Raw genomic sequence first — 24,434 nt, 5'->3', positions numbered from 1 at the left:
GACAAAAGACTTACCACTTCAGTTGGACGGAAGTATTTTGGATCCACCTCCACATGCACAACTCCTGTTTCTTGACAACGTCCTACTTCATTCTCATCCTTGCCTTCCCACCTGGAAAAACATATTTTTCTCACAGCTAGTGGAAGGCTTATCCTCTCTCCAAGGTTTATTTTCTATCATTTTATTTTATTTTTAAAAATTATTTTCTATTATTAATTTTTTGTAAATGTTGTGTCAACATAACATGTCACTTGTCCTTTTTTACACAAACACACACTAGGGGCCCGTTGCATGAAAGTAGGATTCAGACATCCAGGATAAATGACTGAATCGAGCTCAACCAACCCAAAACAAGAACATCTAGGCTTAACCTGTTGCACGAAACCCAATCCATGTTGAGCAGACACAGATTAATCAAGATAGGTGAAACCAATCCCGGATCAGTGCACAAGGCGTACGGGCGTGTTCAGTGGACAAAATGCGTGCCTGTTCGTTGCTGGAGGTGAGGGCACTGATATGAACATACAATTTTTTCAAAAATGTTCTCACGATCGACCGGTAGTCCCAAAGATTGACTAGTAGCTCACGGTCAACGGATTGGCAAACACTGTAATAAATGATTGAAATGAATGATCAAAAATGTTTAAATAAGCAGGTGTAGTTGAATGTGATAACAATGTGCAGTGGTCAGTGGAATAATCATTGGTTTCTGTTTATGGTGACTACTGACTGAGACAAGGGATGAGCTGAAATAGACCACGGACCTTAGCCTGGTCTGGAGTAGGCTAACTCCAAAAAATAAATCTCCATGGAAACTTACGTAAGAACATATCCCACTTTCCATTATCCCACTTTTATGCAACCGGGTCAGATAAATTGAGCCAGGATAACCAAGATATCCCAGCTTAATCCCTTATTCTAGTTTTGTGCAACGGGCCATTGACCTGAACAGACCTGCAATTCTTAGGTAACAATGTACATCCAATGAAAAACAAAACATATGAGAATTGAAAATGACATGGGGAAGGAAAATTGTGTTAGTACTGTATTAGGGTCTCAACAACTTTTAATATACTTATACACAAAATACTGAAAGAAAAACAACAAATGACAATTAAATGTGTAGTGATCTCACTCTGGCTATGTTTACACTGCGGGTCAATTAAACATTTTTTGCACATATGTGACTTTTATCTGAGTTTTTCATGTCAGTGTAAATGTTTTCAAATGCAACTCAGGCCTCATTCGTATGTAGATATAAATCCGATATGTACCCCATCTAGTGTAGTCTAAATGGTCAGGTCGCATCTATCCAACTGGTACGTCTTCGAAAGGCATGTTTTACCAGGCAAGACTTGGATGAAGGTACTCAACAATGTAGACAAAAGTTCTTGTCATCCCAACATTTAAAAAAAAAAAAGTGTCAGTTAAGCGGCTCACAGCAGTGACCCACCACTCCTGCCAACCACACACTCCTCGGAACATTCGTCGCATAAAGTTCTCCGAGAACTGCCATAGCCAAAACTCTTGCCCTCTTCTTAATCTCCTATGCGGAATCATTTGGTTAACAAAATATTAACTCCCGTTGCACAAAACCCGTGAAATTGCTACAAACGCGTGAAGGAGAGAACACACTGCAATCTTTACCGGAAAACACACGGAAATGCGTATGACGTCGCACTTTTGTGCATGCACGCCACTTCCCGGACGCTTTGCTTCACATTAATAAGTCACATTGTTTTGGTGATGTGAAGGACAACATTTTTTTTTTTTTTTTAACATCAGATTTTTTGTGTGACCGTTCATCGGGCATCATACCCTGCAGTGTAAACGTAGCCTATAGGTAGGCCTGCCATTACAACTAATTTTGCTGGATGATAATTGTCCTACAAATTATTGCAGATAAACGATATTATTGTCAACATTATTTTGAGACTCTTTTTTCATTAATGTAATCATAACATATTATTTCTCAAGAGTATTTAACACTGTAATTGGAATGTCAAGAACTTTTAAATAAAATGAATTAAACAAACAGCATAATAGTTTAAACAAACAAAAAAAGACAAAAAAACAGACTCACAGTCTCTTCGAGCAAAGACTGCACTTAAATAAAAGTCACAATCAATCACAATATTTCTGATTTTGAATCAGTGTCACTTTCGTTAGTCTGAATATTGACAAAAAAACAGAGAAATAACACGGAAATACTCTGAAGTTCACATTACCTCATTTGCATATACACTTCCTTGATTCACTTTTAGCAACGCGTATGGAATACGCTGTTTATGTTAAATGGGGTGTAACGTTTTGTCGGGGTTTGATCAAAGTACATGTTTTGGATGCAGCAATATGCGTTTGGTGCATAATGAGGTGTTATACTTTGGGAGTCACTAAAACGTCAGTTCCACTGTTTTGTATAATGCGTAAACGGGCTGAAATTGACATCATATGGTGTTTTATACACAACCAGCATAGAGAAAGTATTCGATTGTGTAGCACAAGACACACACCTAGAATGTAGTACACTCGCTAGCATGTAGCGCGCCTCCCCTCACTGGGACAATGAGACTGAATGACTGACAGTAGGGTTCACTCACTCCGTTCATTCCGCTATAAAACCAACACGAGCACGTGTTGAGACGGATTCACGGAATGAACGTTCTTGTCATCCAGCCTGTTTGGTAGATAGACAGGTCGAAAACAAACACGCATGCGCATTTCAATATAGAGAGGCCGGCAAAATTATGAAGTTTGTTTATATTTATCGTGTGGTTAATGGATTTATTGACTATTGTGACAGGCCTACCTACAGCATAGGTGTCTCCATATTATAAACTGACATTTCTGATGAGACCTCAAAAATTAACTCATGGAACCAGAAACAAATTGTGCTCACAGGCACGCATGTGCGTATGTGTGTGTGCGTGTATGTGCGCTTACACAATAGTCTTCCCCACATGTTTGAAGGCTCTTTCCACAAACTCCCTCACGCTGTGCACCTCCCCTGTTGCTATGACGAAATCATCTGGCTCCTCCTGTTGCAGCATTAACCACATAGCCTAAAAGAGAAAGAGAAAAAGAGCAAGACATACACGCAGAGGTTAAATCTCAAAAAAGATCAAAAAGACAATCTTCGTCCATACTGGATCCTGCCCAACACTTGTCTGACTGACAGGAAGTGAACTTGCGACCTGTGAACAGGGCACTCGTCCGTACCTCTGTCCTGACGTCATTATGTGATCTCATGGGACACATACTGTGGGAAAGAAGGCAAGAACACTCCCACAGGCCCACTGTGCTGCTGGCATACACAGAAACACATGGCCAATACTATACATGCACACAACATATTTTCACACTAATGGCCAGGTCTTAAAAAACAAAACAGTAAGTCAGACAAAAAGTGAAATGCCAAACTATTGTCCTCTTCTTCTAAATTCTCTACATGGGACAGCCGATCCCTGCATAGTCATGATTCAAAATTTGCAATCTCGCAAATTTGCAATTAAAGAGATGGAGAGGGTTATTGTAGTTGAATCTAATGTAGTAATTACAACTTTTATTGCAAATGATCTGAAATCACAGTATAAGTCAACATTAAGCTAGCAGAAGGGTTTGGAGGGGCCGTAGTAAACTGGTGTAGCATACAGTGGCGGCAAAACCCAGCAGCACAACCCAAAAGGGTCAACAATGTCAAAGTGTCAAAAATAGACATTTTTACGGGCGTCTCAATTACTTGCTGTTTATTTGCTACCGAGAGTCACAAGTTCCACAGGGTGCCACTGTGTGAACGCAAATACAATGTTAAGAAACGTGCAAATCGTGGATGGGTTTCACTGACAAGAAAGGACACAAATACATGAGTGGTATGATAATTGTGTGAATGCTGAACAGCACTTCTTATTTTCATTCTGCCCATTTTTGACGCTGAACTATATTTTTCCAAGACAACATTCCTGTTGAATTGATTTTTTTGTTCCACATTTCTTGACCAATTCAAACCACTCCAACATGCAAACACCTACAATTTTCAGCTTCCCAAAAAGTCCTACTTTTCCACAAATTCCAGTTCTTACTTCCTCCATTTTTCTCCACTGATCCAAACCATTCCAACTTCACAACATTCAGCTCATTCATTCAATACCCAGGCCTATCAGTCAATACTCAGGCCACCTATTTTAAACATTCAAATTTTCCCCCAAATTCCAAATTTTCCAGCCCAAAAATTCCCATTGGAATTTATGTAATTGTTTTCCACATTCCTTTACCCATTCCAGCATTGAAACAGTCTGGCTAACAATTTTTCACATTCTCAAAACCCCACTTTTCTCCTAATTCCACATTGTTTGTGTATAAGTTCAGTACAGTACAGTTAAGCTTCAGCATTCACATGTACAGAAATTGCCTTTTTCTATTTATAAATAATATTTCTACTTGATTGTAGTATATTGATGTTACTTTAAATGATAGTTTTATCTTGCTGTGGAAGTAGCACCCAATTGAAAATTGCTGCAATATTGCTTGACTTGTGTCAAATAAAATATAAACCACCTAATAACAACAGCTTCTGTGTATTTGGCTACGCTGGAATATAGAAGTGATCAATCATATTATTCTGAGGTCATTACTCCACACTAAATTCCACATTTTATTGCCTGAAACGAGTTATGAGTGTAGCTAATTGTATCCAGGGGCATTTTGGGTCTCTCTGCTTCTATCATTTTCTGAGGAGCACATCAGCAGTTTACAAGATGTATTTTTTCATGTAAGTATGTGTCTTTCCAGCTACTTGAGGGTGTTTTATATGATGTGGGGCTCTCTGTCTCATTTAACAGTCTTGAGTGCATCTGCACTATACTAAGTTTTTCTTTCAGACATATCCATGCAATTGCACACTTACACAGGAACAGGACATATAAGAACAGCTACATTAATTGTGTGCTGCTAAAAGGTATGAAACAAATTGTTTAATTTCTCACTGTTAACAACTCAGTCTGAGACTGAGAACATTACTTTGGACTGAAAGAGTTGCTGTACGCTGGAGGATGGAAGTGATCTCCCAACTGAGAAATGACGATGGCCATCAGGTTGATGAATTCTGATTTAATTCTGCATCTGTTATCATTTATTTCCATGTTCTTGCTGCCTAATGTGCTTGTTTACACTCTGGAACGAGATGTAGTTGTTTAGCTGTATTTTGGCATACACATGTGGGTTGCTGTAGGTTTTAAGTAAATGTAAACACACTATCTACTACTTAAAAGTAGAAGTAAATAAACAGTTAAAAAATGATGCAGTGTAATTCTAGGTTTATATTAACATTGTTGCTTCTGTTTCTGTCACTGTTGTAAGAAACCCAAGTCAAATTTTGGTCATTAAGTTTAACGTTCTCAACTCTGTGATGTTAAACCAGACATGGATAAACTACAGCCCGCGAGCTACTGTACATACATCCCGTTAAGCCTTTTAATCTGTCCAAACACTTCCAAATTATTGTTTTAAACCTTTAACATTGATGCTGTAGCTGGCTATGCGATGCTGTTTTTAAACTGCTGTGAGAGTTGTTCTATAGTCCAACCTTGGTTTTACACCTTAGGTTTCCTATGATTCAGTTTTTGTCAAAAAGTGTCGCTAAAATTTTGCCTTGTTCATACAATACTGCACTTAACAAACTAGTTTGTTTGCCCTGTACTGTATCGTTCCATGAAAGCAAGTGCCCAAACAAAGGACGCTCCGTGTTGCTGACTCACTGTCATTGCATTTTTTATTGAGCGTGACTGCTTAATAACCTGCAATGGGGCCAAAGAAAGTTGCGAGTGCCAGCACTTTAAGAAGGTGAGAAACAGTATCGAATTCAGTCTTCAGTCTACGGGAAATCCACGTCAACAAGTTCCATCCAACCATCATTTAAAACTACTTTGCATTGCTTTCTGCATTTAGAACGATAATTATTCTCTATAAAATGTATTTTGCTGTTCATGTTTTAGGGAGTCTACAGTGTATTGATTTGATTTACATTATTTCCTATGGGAAAAAAATTACCTCTGTTTTTGTATGACCTTTTGGTACGAATTAATGATGGAAACCAAGGCTTCTACTGCATCTAAATAATTCCAATGTACTTTGAGAAAAAGCAGAGTGGGTGGGGGTTGTTTGCCGAGCACTGCCAGCGCGAGCCAGTGTGATGCAGAGAGACAGAGAAGAAAACTTTCTACGACAAAATTTGGCAGAAAAGTGATATTTTATCCAACATTTGGGTGTCTTTTTATGGTTTGTTTAGATGTTTCACCGTGTTTGTTACATTTTTGCTGTGTTTTTACTTGATTGCAAAGCATTTCGAGGGGGTTGGCCGGCAAGTAAACAAGAAGGGATGTTCACATACTCTTAATGTTTAATGTTTTATAGTTCATATTGTAAATCCCAAATCCTTAATTCATGTATATTCAAAGTGTCTTACTCAGTTAAAATCTGTAAAATGATATTCAGTTTTATGAGGTGGTCTTTCATGATATCCTGATATAACACTTTCAACATGCATTAATGCAAAACGAGATGTTTAAAGTACTCCTGAAAAAATTGACCCAAATACATTGCATGACATTTTTTGTGCAACGTCCAGTGTTTCCAGGTCCGCTTTGGGATTGTTTTTTTTGCTCAAGTCCCTTGCACATTCCCAATTTCCCTGTTGTTTTGAGCTTGTTTTAGAGAGCTAGTTGCTTGTTTCTCTCGCAAAACCTGGCAACACTGGCAACATCTCACAACATGGCAAGAGAGCCTGACGAGCCTGACTATCCACCCGCAAACTTTAAGTCCCACTTTGATTTCAGTATGAAATACGAAGATGGAAATAAACAAGTGAACAAGACAAAAGCAGTGTGCTGACAATGCAGAACAAAGGTTCGGTATGTACTCGGACACACACCTAACATGCTAACGCATCTAAAGTGACACCACCCAAGTTTGAACATTACCGGTGCAACTAGAAAGAGCAGTTTGGTGCAAATTACGGTATCATCATTGTATAAAAAGAAAGACAGCTTCCCCGGCCATTTTGTTCGCGCTAATGACATAATATATGCCATTAGAGCTTTCGTAGAAGCAGGCGGTATGACATAAGGTGCGGAAGCCTGTTTTGCTTCCCGCAAAATTTTATTTGAGTAAAATTATTGAAAAACTTAATATATATTTCTATTTTTCACTCAAAAGTGTAAAAAACAGCAAGATTTTATTATTTAATTCATATATATTTTAAAATATTTCATTTTCCATTAACACAATGTGGAGAAAAAGAGCACACTGCTGTGGTGTTACATTTTACATTTTAATTATGTTAACAAAAAAGCACAAGGTCAGTATATTTAATAGTTGTCTATTTTTTCATTGCTGTACCAAAAAAAACATGAATTGAGTACTGTTATGCCCCTAACAAATATATATACATATATATATATATATATATATATATATATATATATATATATATATATATATATATATATATATATATATACACATATACACATTATTAGGGCTGTCAAATGATTCAAGTTTCAAAATCAGATTAATCGCACTTTTAAATGATTTAATCATGATTAATCACCATTAGCAACTCCATCTGAAATATGCCCATTTTTACAGAATTTAATGTACAGGAAAATGTTTTTTTTGTTTTTCTGCGGATACAAAATTGTGAGTCAAAAGGTTTGCTCACCCCTTAGAAAATCATTACAGGCTTAACTCTGGGTTTTCCCTTGTATAATTCTAAACATCTTTTTCTCAACAGAGAGAGACAACAACTCCTTCTTTTCCTCCCTCCTAATTTTCCACATTTCTTTCTTCTGTTTTCCTCCTTTTGCTCCTTATGTCAGTCACTTATGTCTGCTCTGCTTCATTATTTATTGATAAACAGCTCAAAGGTTCAGCCCTTTGCTCTGATCCACAGCTTCCTGTTCATGTGGTCACAGGATAACCCCCATCACAGGGCACTCAGGTGCTGGAACCTCCACACGTCACCTTTCACATCTTTTGAAAATGTTATCAGTAAAACTATAGTCAATATAAGATATAAATCTCAGTAATGTCCAAAGTAAAAGCTTCACTTTACAAATAATGTCTTGTAAAGTGTCAACATGTTTTTTTTTATGACTTTAGCTATATTGGATACCTAGCGCAGCATCTAATTATTATTTTTTATTTAAAACAGTACCTCACAAAAGTGTGTACACCTCTCGCATTTATGAAAATATTTTATTGTATCCTTTCACACCACACTGAAGAAATGACACTTTTATATAATGTAAAGTAATCTGTGTACAGCTTGCATAACTGTGTTCATTTACCATCCCGTGAAAATAACTCACCACACAACTATTCAATGTACCTTAAACTCGGGTGTGTAAGCAGCTACTTTTGTCTTAAACTTTGAACCCTGCGACTTATACAGCAGTGTGGCTAATAAAATAATAAAAAAGTTCTAATCTCGTGACATCTCCTTTACTTCAGAACTACTACTAATTGTCTAAATACTGTGCTGCTCGTGAGTTGGTGAGGAAATGGTAGCTCTTTTTTTGGCAGGAGCCAATCATGAGCTATCAGTGCACTCACAACGAGCTTATCAACTCATTGGGAATCGCAGGAGGCCTTTATATATCAGTATAACAATATAACAGTCTGACTCACAATGTCATCTTACAAAGAACACTAAACTAATCGCACAGTAACTTAACACTCAAATGCTATACCTGAGAAATATACAAACATGTACCAACACAAGTTTAAAAAATGAAAAACCAACTCTTTTAAAGTTTTACCAAAATGCATTGCGTCTAAGCAACGCATTCATTGGGATGCTGCATTGACGTCAGCCTCCCTCTGGGCTCACCTGGCTCCCTCTGCTGGACAGAGGCAGCACTGCAGCACCATCCATCCATTTTCTATACTGCTTGTGCTCCAATGAAATGCTTTGGTCAGACAAAATGCATTATGGGAAAACTTTAAAATGTGTTTTTTCCCATTTTGAATTCGGATTGGTATATGTTTGTACATTTATTAGGTATATTACCTTTTGAGTGTTAAGTTGCTGTGTGATGAGTTTAGTGTTCTTTGTAAGATGACACTGTGAGACTGTTATATTGAGTAATAACCTCCTGTAATTTCAAATGTATTGACAAGCTCATTGTGAGTTTTTTCATAGCTCATGATTGGCTCCTGTCAAATAAAGAGCTGCCTGGTCCTCACGGACTCGTGTGTGCCACAGGAGGCCATTTTATGACGTGGACACTGGTGGCTCATACACCGGTACGGCCTATATATGTGAAAATCTGTTTTTTCCTCTAAATTTAGTTGGTGCGGCTTATACACCAGTACAGCTTATACACCTAAATAGACACCTCACATAGTACACGTCACAAGTGAAAATGTCCAAATTGGGCCGAATTAGCCATTTTCTCTCCTCTGTGTCATGTGATTCATTAGTGTTACAAGGTTTCAGGTGTAACTGGGGAGCAAGTGTGTTAAATTTGGTGTTATCACTCTCACACTGGTCACTGGGAGTTCCACATGGCACCTCAAGGCAAATAATTTTATGAGGATGTAAAAAAAAAAAAAAAAAAAGGCTGCTCTACATAATGATGTTCTAGGCTATAAGGAGATTGCCAACAGCCTGAAACTAAGCTGCAGCACCGTGGCCAAGACCATACAGTGCTTTAAGAGGACAGATTCCACTCAGAACAGACCTCACCGTGGTCGTCATGACCAAGTGCTTAGACCACACGCCGCACACTGCATGATATTAGTCTACATGGCAGTCATCCCAGAATGAAGTCTCTTCTAAAGATGATGCACAAGAAAGTCTGCAAACAGTTTGCTGAAAACAAGCAGACTAAGGACATGGATTACTGGAACCATGTAATGTGGTCTGATGAGAACAAGATAAACATTTTTGGATCAAATGGTGTCAAGTGTGTGCGGCGAAAACCAGGTGAGGAGTACAAAGACAAGTGTGTCTACTGCCGCTGTTTAAGGACAGACTCACAATGCACTTCAATTGCTTTATTAACATGCAGAGAGCACATGAAGTGAACATTCTCAGCTAACAGTAGCTTTTCTAGTAGAGATGGTATTGACCAAGTCGTTCAAAACTAGCGAGCGAGCACTCAAAGAACCCGGGAACTCACAAACCTAGACTCACTTGCTAACGTAATCCATACGTCGACGTATGGATGTGGCAAGAGAGAACAGGAAAAATGCCTAATTCATGTTCTGCATGGAATTGCACCAAGCAGTTTACAGTCCAAACAACATCTCACGGGATTACCTTTCACAGGTAAGGCTGAAAAAAATACTGTTCATTGTATTTGGCCATTTACAAACAGAATGTGTTGACTTTGTGTCATAATACTGTGGATTCCAGCGGTGAAACCAGCCTCTGAAAACTTTGTAGAAAGGCGCCTTATTAAGTTTGGTCCATTTTCTTGCATTTGTTATGGGATCTGCCACACCCAAATGTATCGCTGCAACGGGCCAACTATCACAATGAGGTGTTTGCTTAGTGCATATATCTATGACAGTCTCCGTGTGAGGTTTTTTTTTTTTTTTTGTGCATGTGCGCTGTGACACCTGAGTCGAGTAAATAGAGTACTCAATTCACTTTAGTGAGTAACTGATAAAAACTCGAATCAGTAAAAGGAATCGACTCTAGCCAGCCGATGTCACACACGTCACTTCCCAAGCCACACTTCTTAAAGGCACACACAACAAGTGACATACACTGTATTACACTTCATATCACGTCTTTGGAATGCCTTATACTTGTATATTTGTGCATTTAGTCAGTTTTATGCTTGGAAATGCCATGAATGCGTACAATTTGCTAAAATATGCATTGAAAAAAAAAATAAGGATATCGATCCACGAAACAGAGGTCATTTATTAATTAATTTTTGAAAAAAACATGACAGAGGGCACGATGTTCTAACCACAATGTAGTGAGGGACAACTGGATTTGAAACCCAATGCGGTAGTATATATTTGAAAGGCAAAATCATTATAAAATACTTGTGGACCTTCAGTTTACAGTACCAGTCAAATGTTTGGACATACATACTCACTGCTATAAATGAGGTGTGTCTAAACTTTTGACCGGTCATGTACAGTATATATGAGATTACATTAATTGCATTTTACCTAACACTCATGAAAACATAGCATTCACTCACTTTCCCCGAGACTGCTGTTATCAAGTAGGCCCACTTTTAATTCTTTCCATATGCCCTGTAACATAGAACACAACTAAAGTACTGTTGGAAAATCCCTGGTACAAACCAAAGGAAGCCTGCTGACTCAAATTATGTGTTCATCTCTCACATTCTGCACACTTACCAAAGTAAAGCCAAAAGCAAACAAACCACCAGGTTAGTGGTCCCAAATCCCATACTGTATTCTTCACAAAGTTTTTTTTTTTTTGCCAGGCCCTCACTCAGTGCACAAAAATAGCTTTTGGGCACACCCGCACGTACCTAACACATACACACACACACAGATTCATTTTCTGTCCAGTCATGGTACAAAATGCAAAACATTATACCATGATAGCTTTTATGCGAAATTATTTTTAAAATAAATGAATGTCTAAATTTGTTGAATGAAGGTAGAAATGAGTGGAAGTGTAGAAACAATTGGAAAAACCGAAGAACGGTAGTAGAATGTAGAATGAATGTAAAAATTTATGCGGAATTGTGCTGAAATGGGAAATGAACAGAGGAAGAGTTTGAATGACTTAAAGAATGCTAGCAATGCTAACATGCTAATGTTAAAATGGTAACACCTAGCATAATACTGCTAAGTGTTGATATATGTGTCTAACCACAAAAATAGCAAAAACTGTTAGCCAGTTCGAGCCAGTTGAGGTGGCTTGGGCATCTAGTCCGGATGCCTCTCGGACGCCTCCCTGGTGAGGTGTTCCGGGCATGCCCAGCCGGAAGAAGGCTCCAGGGCAGACCTAGGAGACGCTAGAGGGATTATGTCTCACAGCTGGCCTGGGAACGCCTTGGTGTCCTCCCGGTGGAGCTGGAGGAGCTGGCTGGGGACCGGGAAGTCTGGGCTTCCCTACTGAGACTGCTGCCCCCACGACCGGGCCCGGATAAGTGGAGGAAAATGGATAGATGGATGGAAGTTGAAAAATGTCGCCTATGAAAGCGGCCGAAAAACGAGACAGAATAAAAAGAAAAAGAATTAGTGCATAATTTTATAAGTGTGAATGCCTTCACACAATAAGTTATAGTCCAGTAAATAAGCTGCCTGCCAAAAATGGCCCCTGGGCTGCATTTTGGACACCTCTGGCTTAAAGGGAAGCTTTTTAAGAAAGCATAAGTGTGAGTTTGAAAAGTGATCTCTACTAAACAATGGTGGCACACCACTTTCGTCTTGTGCACTTGTCTTTGTCTGCTTACATTTCACAGAGAGGCGAAGCGTTCACCCCCCTTGATAATGGGGACAGGAGGCAGGCGGGCACGATCACTGATGAAATCTGGGAGAAGGGCTCGCCACGCGACTTCCACTGCACCAATGCCACTGACGTGCCGGAGGTCAAGCAGCAGAGGCGACATGCTGCCCACGCAGCTCTTCGCTTCCGCGCAGTATATTGGCCATGTTTTGCATGCTGTGCTAAATGTACAGTGCATTGTTTCTTTCCTCCTCCTTTGTCACTTTGGCATTTCATCTTCTTCCTGCTTTCTAATTCACTTTGGGAACCACAAACTTAGGGTGGATGAGATGAGTTTTCTGCAAAAAAAAAAAAAAACAGCCTATTTTTGAAGAGAAAAAGGAATGGGACGGTTTTCCCACAAAAAAAATACACCAAAAATTTGTGAATTTCCGGGGACGTCATTGCTGAATGGCGAATATGCATGGATCCACTTCACACACACTCACATTCTCTTCCTCTCACAGACACACACACACACATATATGTATTACACAAGTCTGCACACACACACACGGACACATATGCATTGGAGAAGTCTGCACACACACACACACACACACACACACACACACTTGACCTTTGACTCTATGAACAGTAAGTCCTTAGTCAATGGTGTTTCCATGCATTTGCCAAAGGAGAGCAAGGGGTTCCATAAAGACCGGCATTCACTATTGAAGCCTAAAACACGTACTGAAAATTGTATCGTCCATGCTTGCACATGAAACGTACATACACACACTGACTCAAGTTAGGCTCACGTACATGTATTTTGCACAAGACTGCAGATTCTTGGAGCTTGTTAATAGCATCATCTCTCAACCGTAAGAACAGGAAACAGGCTCTTTTTCTCAAAACCACCCTCTCATTTGATTTGGGACTGACAGGTTCACAGTGATGCAAGGGTGTAGCACTGTCACCTCACAGCTGTAAAGTTCTGGGTTTACTACACTCAACAATAATAAATACACAACACTTTAGTTTTACTTGCATTTTTCAGGAGCTGAACTCAAAGATCTAAAACGTTTTCTTTGTACACAGCCTAAATTTTGCTCCCAAATCTGTGTGTAAAATCCAAGCAATTCCCCTACGTAAAACTTACGTAATGTATGTAGCGCCACAGGCGTACACATCACATCCGCTCACGTGTAGTATACATCAATAAATAGAAATACAGAGACAATTAACCATGTAAAACAAAACAGAAAATGTCGTGTTGTTCTCTTGGAGATGAATAATGTATCTATCTAACAATCTAATACTGACTGCTGAAAAATAGGCGACTGGTTCCTGGGGTTCAACAAAGTATTTGCAGCTACTCGACATCAGTGTGAAGTGTGCATTTAAAGTGGCACTCTAAGTTGAGTGGGAGGCTTGTATGACTACCAGTGAGAAATCCTTCAAAAAAGTGGCTGCATGTGAAGAGTAACTTTTGCACAAGTCTGTCGGCGGAGCAGTGGCAAAAACACTGCTGGACTACTGCCAGGTGAAGAGGAGGACACGTAGAGCGACACCGAAAGTTTCTGTGTAACGTCTTTCAGTGCACTAAATATCCCATTTTATGATGGCTTATAACCCGGTGCGGTTTATATATGTACAAATATTTTATTTCCTGTAAATTTTGTGGCTGCAGCTTACACACCGGTGCAGCTTATACACCGGAATTTACGCTACGGTTCTACCCCATAGTCACTGTGGTAAAACGAACCTGTATCTGCCCTGTGCAGGGTTCTAGGCCTACCCTAGGTGGCGTTGTTCGCAACATTAGCTACACTATTACCTGCAGTTCCCTGGTCATGCCACAAGACCAAACTGACCTATGAGAATTGATTTCAGTTTATGCAGTGGTGGACGTGCGCAAGACTTTTAACACACACACACAAAAAAAGAATTCAAGATGTTTCTTGCATTCCGTGTAGATTAATGCAGATTTTAAGGATAATATACAAGGCATTGCACATCTAATATATGACTATTGATGAATGGAGGCACAATAACACACAATTAAGTCAGCTATGGTTGCTTTTTCAGGCTTCTAATTGGCCAAAATGCGCATTACATCCAGTCAATGTGTTCTTAAGTGAACAGAGATTTTTTTTAATGCCACTGGGGTGGATGATTTTTTGTTGGGGTTTTTTTTTACACTGGAGTTGGGAAAATGTTTTTTTTTAGAGCCTTAATTAGGACAATAGCCTCATGTCATCACCACATACAGTTGCTGGTGTGTTGCTGAGCGTGAAGAAGAAGTGTCAGCGGGATGGGCATCAGACTTGAATATTGTCCCTATAGACTGAATTCAAAACTGAAACCAGGAAAATGCAACAAAATAGAGAGCTCGTTTTTTGTACTCATTGATAATTTATTCCTAAGATTCCTTACAAAAACAACTGGAATCTAGGAAACTTCACCTGTCCAGTATCCAGCTTTTTATTTCACAGTCACACTAGTTGAATTTTTGGCTAAAAAGTTACAGAATCGATTTGAAGTTACAAAATCATTTCGGATAATATTGTTCTAAATGAACAAATATCGTCCTTGAATCGTATCGGCAACCACGAATCATGGTAAGAATCGAATCGTTATTAAAACGAATTGTTACACCGAGTAGTAAGGCATGATATGATTATAATTAATGGATATATTAATTTATGTTCAAAATGTATCTGAAATTAAAATGAAAAATTTCAATTAAATCCAATTCGAAATCAGAAAAGGTTACAGATACAATATCCATCCATCCATTTTCTATGCCGCTTATCCTACCCGAATTTCCCAGGATATTGTAAGATTTATTAAGATATCCTCCCATTACAAATAATTTGGGGTAGTGATGAACAAGTCAATTCAATCGAAGTAAGTCATGCTCCTAAGCACCAGACTCAGATTTTTTTTTAGTCTAAGTGGCTAGAATTGCTGTGCAGAATTGCATGCTATTAGTTCTTGGTCCTTTTTTCTAGAAGGAAATCATATCCCCGTGTTCTCTTTCAACTATCACACAGACAAAGCAAGCCCAGCCTGCCCAGTGCAAACCTCCGGTGTCTTTATGTTTGGAATGGTGGGATCGTGCACAGAGCAAATGCTTGGCATATTTCCAGGACAAAGGGAACTATCTAGACATACAGGGGAAGTAGGAAACTATGCCAAGTTGAGATTCAAGACATTTTTGCAATATTCAATTTGCAAAGCTAAAAATTAGAATAAGATGAGGTTATAGTGAAAAAATGAGGTGCTAGGTGATACTTCAGCATGGTTTGGATACAGCTTTAAGCTGTTAGGACACATATGGGAGTGTGTCTTAAGTGTGACCTTAGAGTGGTGTAGACATGAAACAGCTGACATTAGATCCTGTCTTTGTAGGTTGATCCACTCACATGCCTCCTGCTATTTGTGTGTGTGTGTGTGTGTGTGTGTGTGTGTACGTCTGCATGTAAACATGATCTCTTTCAAAAGTGTGCACCGGTGTCATCTAAAGCCGCCAAGCGCTTATTCCTGCTGCAGTCCAACATTTCCAATAACAGTCACTGCGAGGGCTTGAGGTGCTGGGCGGAGAGATGGCTACTGTACATTGCTGTAATAGAGCACAGCTGTCTGCACATGTGTGTGTGCAAATGGTGGATCATTGTGTTAGGACAATCACAGAGGTTCCATGTTTTAGGAGAGAGAGCGTGTCTTCTAAATTTACTACATTTAAGAAATGTGTATTTGATTGCGTTTTTATGGATGGCACGGGAAAAAAGCCTTCTTGTGTGAACAGTTCCAAAGGCAATTTCGTATGTCTACAAAAATGGGTGCCAAAACAAAATCAATTGACTCAGCTTTTTTTTTCCCCACTGCAAGGCAACTACTTGGAGTTCCTTAGTTCTACTCACTACTCATGATGTTTTACTCACAATGTACATACAACAAGGCACTATGGAATGTTCCCCTTGTTTTTGAGTGAGTGAGAAAAGTCTTGGCAAGACATACAGTGGTAAGGCATACAGCACATAAGAGATGTACGGCCCTATAAGGTTATCCCAGATCGGTATGGTACCATGGGGAGGGGGCCGGGTGGGATGGTAAGGCAGAAACAAAATCATAGATTTTCTCAAGCACATGTGAATTTGGAAAAATTAATTATGATGACAGTAAGTCGAAATATGGTGGCAACTCAGCGAATACGTTTGAGATAAATACCCTATGTAAATGAAACAGTTATAAAAACAGGAGAACAACTCCTTAACTTTACTTTGTGGCTTCATGGGAGGAGGAAGTGGAAGAGGCGGGAGGACAAATAAAACAATAATGACACCACTGCGCTACTTAGTTATTACTATCACTTTCATAGGAGCGAATGCTTATGCTTTAGAATATAATCTTTATCTGAATGAGTGATATAGTTGGTTAATTACTACAGTCTTTCAGGTTTCATATTGTTGAATAAATAAAATTGGAGGCTCTTGATGTAATTCGGAATGAACAATAGCAAGTGGCTTTAAAAGACATCCTACTGTATGTCAGCAAGTTGTTCTGAAATACTTCCAAATGTAATTTCTAGCTGACGTTTGGAAATGACTGTTAAGTGTTACTCTCATGTGACTGTAGAACTTGCAGGGATTTTTGGCTGGGCTGCAAGTGTAATGTTGAAACATGGAGGTGGAGAGAAATGTTGCATTTCAGACCTGTTGCTGTTCCCTGTGTGTTTAAATGAACATTACACCTGTCCTCTGTAATGTTAGCATAAAGTTTTGTCATGCTTACATTAAGGTGACGGTGTGGCCATCTCATTGTGTGTTTATGTTCTGTCAGCATGTTGCGATATGTTAAATAGGGGGAGTTTATGTGCTTTGTTATAAGTGCAGTCTTCTAGCTTTGGGCCATAAGCCACAGGGGTACATCAGTGATGTTGTGCAGCACCAACCATGACCTGTGGCGTTTGTGATGCGCTTACAGTCATGTTGGGACACACAAAACAAACTGAACAGTACAGCTACAGTCATGGAAAAAAATAACCACCCTTGTTTCTTCAGTTTATTGATCCATTTTAACACCTGGTACAACTAAAGGTACATTTGTTTGGACAAATATAATGATGATAACAAATGTAGCTCATAAGAGTTTAATTTAAGAGATGATATCTCGCAACTTTCATGGTTGTCTTGATGATAACTAAAATCACTTAAGTTCTTACATCAATAGCTATAGCATTGTACTGCCAAAAAATTAACTCTTGTGAGCTATTTTTGTTGTCATTGTTATATTTGTCCCAAGAAATGTACCTTTAGTTGTATCGGTATTAAAATGAACAAGAAACTGAAGAAACAAGGGTGGTCTAATAATTTTTTCCACAAGAGAATATTATAATTTTTACCATTGGCCAGTATTATTCTAGCAAATAATACTGTGTAATGGAACAAGGAAGTGTGTGTCTCACTCACTTGGCTGACGGATAAAACATCCTAATGTGTTCCACTACAGTAGGTCCCTTCATTTTAGTCCGAACACTGCAAAAACTCAAAATTTTCTAAAAAAAAAATATTTGTCTTATTTCTAGTCAGCCGGTTTAAGTTTAGGGTTCATAAATGCACAGCCATCAACATAACGGAATATGTAATTTAGTCTTAGTAATGTCGATAAACAAATTATTATTTGTCTCCTTGTACAGTAAATATAGTAATATAGTCTCAGATGGATACATATCTATGAAACACCATGACACCAAGCACGGAGCTGAGCCACCAAATAGCATTTTAAACGTAATAGTCCAAGACATGCAGCCACTGAGCATGGTGGATAATTAGTTTGTTCCTACGCTCAATGTGAATGAAATAAAACTTACTTAAGTATAAAAAACAATTGGTTATTCATTATTAAGTGAAATGCATTGTTTTCTCTTGTGTATTCATAATTGTTCTCTAAACAAGCAAAAATATGTTTTATCAGATTACTTGATTAACCGAAGGAATTTTTAGTAGAATACTCGATTACTAAAATATTCGATAGCTGCAGCCCTAAATGGCAGTGCATCACCAGCCATAAAACTCACCACATGCCACTTCGCTGTACTGATATACTGTATGTTGTTTGCGAGAGTTGTGACAAATAGGGTGAGAAAAAAAATAACAGGGAGGAAGAAAGGGCAACAAAGATGGAAAAAAAATCAACTCAGCATCAACAGCAACCCAACAGCAGGCTGTGTGAGAGCCAAGGATGCCGCTCTATGTTTTAAGTCTGTGGTTTCACTTTGGAGTTCTTTTTTTCTCCTGGGAAATAAAAACATTCTTGTTGTTTCTCCAAATGACCAGCCAGATGTGCAAGAGGGGAGGAGAAGGAAACTCCCCCCACTGTCATACTGAATTTAGTGGCTGGAAAAAGAGACCTCCAACACCAGCTCTTCTTCTAGAGAAACAGTCTGCAACCTCTGACTCCTCACCCCTGACCTGAGGGATGAGGACGGGAAGGTGGGGGTTACATGAAGAGCTCAGAAAATGTTAAGTCTGTCGACACATGCAGCATGATATTTCAAAGTTGCTCAAACAAAATCAAGTGGTAATGTTTTACATAGTGTATTTTGCTCTGCTCATATTCACTGTACTATATTATCGTGTATAAAGATCCATGTTAGGTGCATGTGGAAGCAGCATTCCCTTTTTGTTTTTATACATTTTACTTTCCTCCCTCTAGATATACAGTATGTTTGAGAATTGCGTCTCCCATCTATTGTGGTTTGCTGGAGGATATGGAAGGCCTCTAAGATTTGCGCATTGAGGGAATCGCGGAATGGACAAATAAGAATTTAATCTTAATGTTGTCTTAATGAAATGCTGTCATCGTGAGGAGAAGGAATGTTTGTGTGAGGAAATATTTCCCCAGTGGACCGCTCAATCGTGGCGGAATGTCATCACAAACATTAGCCCGCCCCCACCCGAACTAAGCATGTCGAAACGGCAAAAAAAAAAAATCGGAGCGTGAATGGAAGCTAGCAAGATTAGCATAGTTTAACAGAGCATGCTAGTGTGGCGGTGTGTGTGTGACTCAGGCTGTAGGTGTCTGTAACTGTGTTTTATCTTGTTAATGCAAACAAGCCTTTTTACGACGCACACTGATGTTGTACAAGTTCTGAGTGACGTAAGGACGAGAGGCACGTTTATTCTTGCTCTCAGATGGTCACCACATACTGTCTAATTATGTAAAAAAATTAAGGGTGTCATACAAAATATTGTACATTAATAAGACAACTGGAATTGCATTGGTGACAGGCATTACAGTGTGTTGAGGATTTTGTGTGTGCTGAGGCTGACAAACCATTAGAAAGGTTAGCCAATTGTAACTGTTTCAAAATTGTACAATGATGTATCAATAAATGTATGGATTTTTGCATTTAATTAGCGGACATTTACTATCACAAAAGTACACACTCTGTGCTGGTAAAATACGCGTAAAATAATGGAATTTAAAAAATGTAAATGGAAAAAACGGAATTTGGGGAAAAAAACAGAATTTGGTATAAAAAATTAAACAGACTTCATACGGCCCTTGAAGAGATCCTTCAAGCAACTTGCAAAAGAACATCGTCAAATATGGAGGAGCTGGCAAAGGAGGAAAGAGTCCAAGCCCTATACTATTTGTGGATAGACTGAGGAGGAAGATTAAAATGCACAAAGATAAAAAAAAAAAGTGAGGGAGACTTGAATGGGGAGGATGTGAGGTGTTTGGAAATATAAAATTATATAATACAGGAGTGAGAGAATTTAAAGACAACTATACGTAAACAGAAAAAAATATGAACTTGAAGGAAATCATATTTGAGGAGGGTAGTTATTAACAGTTTTGTTCGCATAACATATCATGTTATGACTGTTGAAGTCACATGATGTGATTTAATTTTAAGATGTATATGATACCACCAAAGAGACCTTCCAGAAGCTAGGAGCAAAAACAGGGTAATTAGGGTAGACCGTTGCCATTTATTGTTCAAGTATTTATCGGTAATACAGTGAAAATGAGAGGAAATGTGTATATTTACTATGCAAGTCGATTTCAGTGTGCACCCCGAACTGTTATGCTTGCGCATAATATTATATATTAGTATATACTATTATTAATATTATATATTATTACATTATATTACCCAAAAGATGTGACTTGTATTTGTTTGTAATGTAACAAAATGCGTTTGGGAAGTGACACGCATGCACACAAAACACGACATCACACGAGTGCGAGGGTGTTTACAGACTCATGGCATCTGAGTCCTGCCGCATTTGCTGCAAATTCAAGGATTTTATGCATTCGAAGTCAACTTTTTAGTAACCAATTATTTGGCGTTGGAGCTGAAGGAAGACGGCAAGAATTTTGGATGTGGCAGTTTGTGGAGAACTTGCTGCCACATCTGTTACGATGAGCATGTGGCTAAAAAGCCAGAACCAAAGGCCAGCAGTGGTGGGACATTGCCGTGAGCCGCTTCACTGTCAGATTTTTTCATAAGGAACTTTTGCCTACATCTGTGAATACCTTTTCCCAACTCTCTCACAGCCAACCATGCCTTACAATGATGGCATATGCGACTCAAACGTTCAGACTGCAGTAGTATCGGATACATATCGGATTTATATCCGCATACACATGACATACATGTACATCCTGGTTGCCAGGCAAATACAGGTTTCCATACTGTATATCATAACTGTTTTAAAATGGGCACAATTAAATATCTTTTGATTTCTGCAGTACACACATACAGGTAAAGCTGGGCATACAGCTCTGTAATATAGAAAACAACAGCTTTTTTATATGCCAGTATCCATGATCTCTACATACCGTATCTAGTTAGATATCCAAACATAATAACAAAACATTAAAAAGAACAATAGACTATTGCTCAATGTTCACAACTTTACAAAAATGCAGACAAAGATGTTTGTGCTCTGAAGCTCGCTGAATGTGTGTTGACATGCTTTTCTGCAGGCAACTTGCCATCAGTTCTGACTGTTGCAAAGTGGAGTATAGGGGAAGAGAGGTCCTGATACTAAGACAGACAAGACTGTTAGTAAAAGATGAGTTGCAATCCTGTCACTACTCACCAACTTGCTTTCACCACTCAGGATTCGATGGAGTTTGGTCAACACCGCACAGGCATGCAACCCACATGCATGATTTCACACAGACAAGTGCACGCACGTATGCACACACAAGGCAAAAATGAATACACTCCTGATCAAAATTTTAAGATTTTACATTGTGCGCTGTTGGATCTTAAGGAGGTTCTAAGTAGAGCTTCAAACTGCAAAAAGAAGAAATGGGAGTGAGACAAAAAAAATGGTTGCAAACAACCATTAAACTGAAACAGGCTGCTCATCAGCTGATCAAAAGTTTAAGACCATAGTTCAATAAAAACCAAAACCACTCTAAAACAGAAATGCAAATTTCTAAAAAAGGACTAAGTAATGATTACCTGTGCCATTCTTGTTAATCATCTCAAAATTTGGTTTGGGCATGCTTGATGCCAGTGTTTCCAAAAGGATAGTGGGAATGTTGCTCCAAGTGGTGAAATGTCTTCACGGAGGTCATCCACTGTCTGGAACTGATGTCCATTTTGTAAACATGCCTTGCGATACATCCCCAAATGTTCTCAGTTGGCTTTAGATCAGGGGAACACGCAGGATGGACCAAAAGAGTGACGTTATTCCTCTGGAAAAAGTCCTTTGTTAGGTGGGCATTTCGAACTGCACCGTCCTGTTGAAAAACCCAGTCATTATCCCACAAGAGAGGGCCTTCAGTCATGAGGGTTGCCTCCTGCAACATTTCCACAATGCCGGCTGCCGTTTGACACCGTTCCCATCATGATGGCACCCCCTCCACTGTGCCGTGTGGAAAACATCTCAGGTGGAATCTCCTTGTCATGCCAGTGATGTTGGAAAAATGAGGATTGTCAAAGTTCCATTTTTTTCTAATCAGAGAATAAAACTTTCTTCCACCTTTCAAAATGTGTAATGTTTGGTGCTCTTAGGCAAATTCCAAACGGGAGAACAACTTTCCCCACTGTCCTTCCACTTTTTAATGTGCCTAGGACAGTTCTTAACCCAATTTTAGTAATGTCAAGAATTTCCTTAGATGTTGGTGTGCTGTCCGTGTGTAAGTATTCATTGTGATTAATTAGTCATAATTACAGCTCAAATTTAGCCAACCAGATCAACTCAAAGCACCAGTTGCGAGTGTAGCCACAGCTAACATTAGCAGCAAAGACATTCGATATTTAGCGAGCCATAGATACAAAAAGTTATTTGCCAATCTAAACACGAAGAGAACACCCCGCATATGAGTAAGTCTGCGACCAACATGCAAGCTGATAAATACAGTGAAAGACGAAAGGTTAAAAGAGGTGTTGCAAACCGCGTCCAATGACTCATCATACAAGCACCCTGCAGGACTACAGTGAAGATCAAAATCAGCAAGATGTACAACGGCGAAAAGAAAAACAAACATAAGATTGTGGTGGATTATTTGTCTAACTGTGTTGCTACAAACGGAGATCACTGGACCTCAGCTGGTTCAGTGGTCAATACTTGCATTGCTAACAAAAGTGTTGTTACTGTTTATGATGAGTTAACTTCAGCGCTTTATATGGACCTGATGTTTTATTTTTATTTTTCTTTATTATTTGAGGATTGGCAAAAGAACAGCATTATTCCCCCTGGTGTTCACGACTAAAGGTTATTGTATCATGTAAGAAAGTGGTCATTTTCACAATTCACCTTCAATGACCATAAAGGGCCTACCAGCTCTCTCCCAATGATTCCGATCCAAAATATGGCTCAGCCACCTCCTTGCTGACATCATAGCCTTGTTGAGATATGTTGGACATACTCTTCTTCATCCATCCGGACCACCCAAGGTTGCACGGCCCTCATCAGTAAAAAGGATTGTTTAAAAATTAATCTTCCTGTATTTGTTCACCCGCTGCAACCATTTCTGCTTGTGAGCATTGGTTAGGGGTGTCCAAATAGTAGGTTCATGCATAACTGCAAGCCTCTGGAGGATCCTACACCTAGAGGTTCATGGGACTTCAGAGGCACCGGCAGCTTCAAATAGCTGTTTGCTGATTTGTAATGGCTTTTTAGCAGGTGCTCTTTTGATTCGATAAATTTGTCTGGGAGAAAAAATAAGACAAGATAAGATAAGATAATATATGCCGTTAATAGTCCCAGAAGAGGAAATCCCAGGTTTACAGCAGCCATGTCTTTATCAGCACAGTTCTGGCTGTCATCTGAATCAGCCACAAATTTCTTTACCGTACGATGATCACGCTTAAGTTTTTGTGAATTATTGAATGTTTTCATGCCTCGTCGAAGGCATTGCAATATTTGACGTTTTTTTGTCAGCAGAGTGATCCTTTTCTTTCCCATAGTGCTTCAAATCTGTGGCATGCTTAATAAAGTGGAACATCATTTTAAGTAGTTTTCTTTTAATTGGGCTCACCTGACAAACTAATTATGACAGTTGTCCGAGGCTGACATCAGTAATCCAAAGAGCCCAAGACACGAGGCCATTCATGAATTTAATTGGAAAAGAAAAAATGCTATGTTTATGATATATACCTCAAGGTAAGGGCTTTTCTCAGCAAATTCTAGGTGAGATAAAAAAAAACAAAACATTAATTAGATCAATTACTTACAGATCAGAATTAATCTCTCCATTCTTTAACTCTCTAGCACTAGTTTTCACATGCTTGATGCGTGCCAATAATGTGACCCTTCCCTTAACATCTTTTCCATGACCATAGGATGTGTCTTTCAAAATGGTTGTTTAACAAATGAGGCTACTCACTGCATCAGTTAGGGTTATATAACTTGTTGCAAGTGGATACCTGTGCAATAATTATCCAATGGAAGGCTCTTACCCATTTACTTAGTTAAAAGCAGAGTTGAGTGAAGTTGATGGCAGAGCTGAATTTTGGTCTCATTTGCCAACA

General features: G+C 38.9%; 1 protein-coding gene across 2 annotated transcripts in view; it reads right to left on the bottom strand.

The window, feature by feature from the left end:
• gmds (GDP-mannose 4,6-dehydratase) overlaps positions 1-24,434 on the bottom strand; it is a 111,476-nt gene that overhangs the window by 38,706 nt on the left and 48,336 nt on the right. Inside the window, exons 8-9 of one of the 2 annotated variants that reach the window (XM_054789464.1) lie at positions 2,944-3,062; positions 15-111 (exon numbers count right to left, since the gene is read on the bottom strand). In XM_054789464.1, coding sequence (XP_054645439.1) covers positions 15-111; positions 2,944-3,062 — 216 coding nt within the window. The remainder of the gene's footprint in view (positions 1-14; positions 112-2,943; positions 3,063-24,434) is intronic. The other variant, XM_054789465.1, reaches the window with a different exon arrangement.

This window comes from Dunckerocampus dactyliophorus, chromosome 10, assembly GCF_027744805.1.
Source record: "Dunckerocampus dactyliophorus isolate RoL2022-P2 chromosome 10, RoL_Ddac_1.1, whole genome shotgun sequence".
Taxonomy (NCBI): Eukaryota; Metazoa; Chordata; class Actinopteri; order Syngnathiformes; family Syngnathidae; genus Dunckerocampus; species Dunckerocampus dactyliophorus.
Note: the sequence above shows the minus strand (reverse complement) of the source record. Positions and strands in the feature narration are given on the sequence as shown.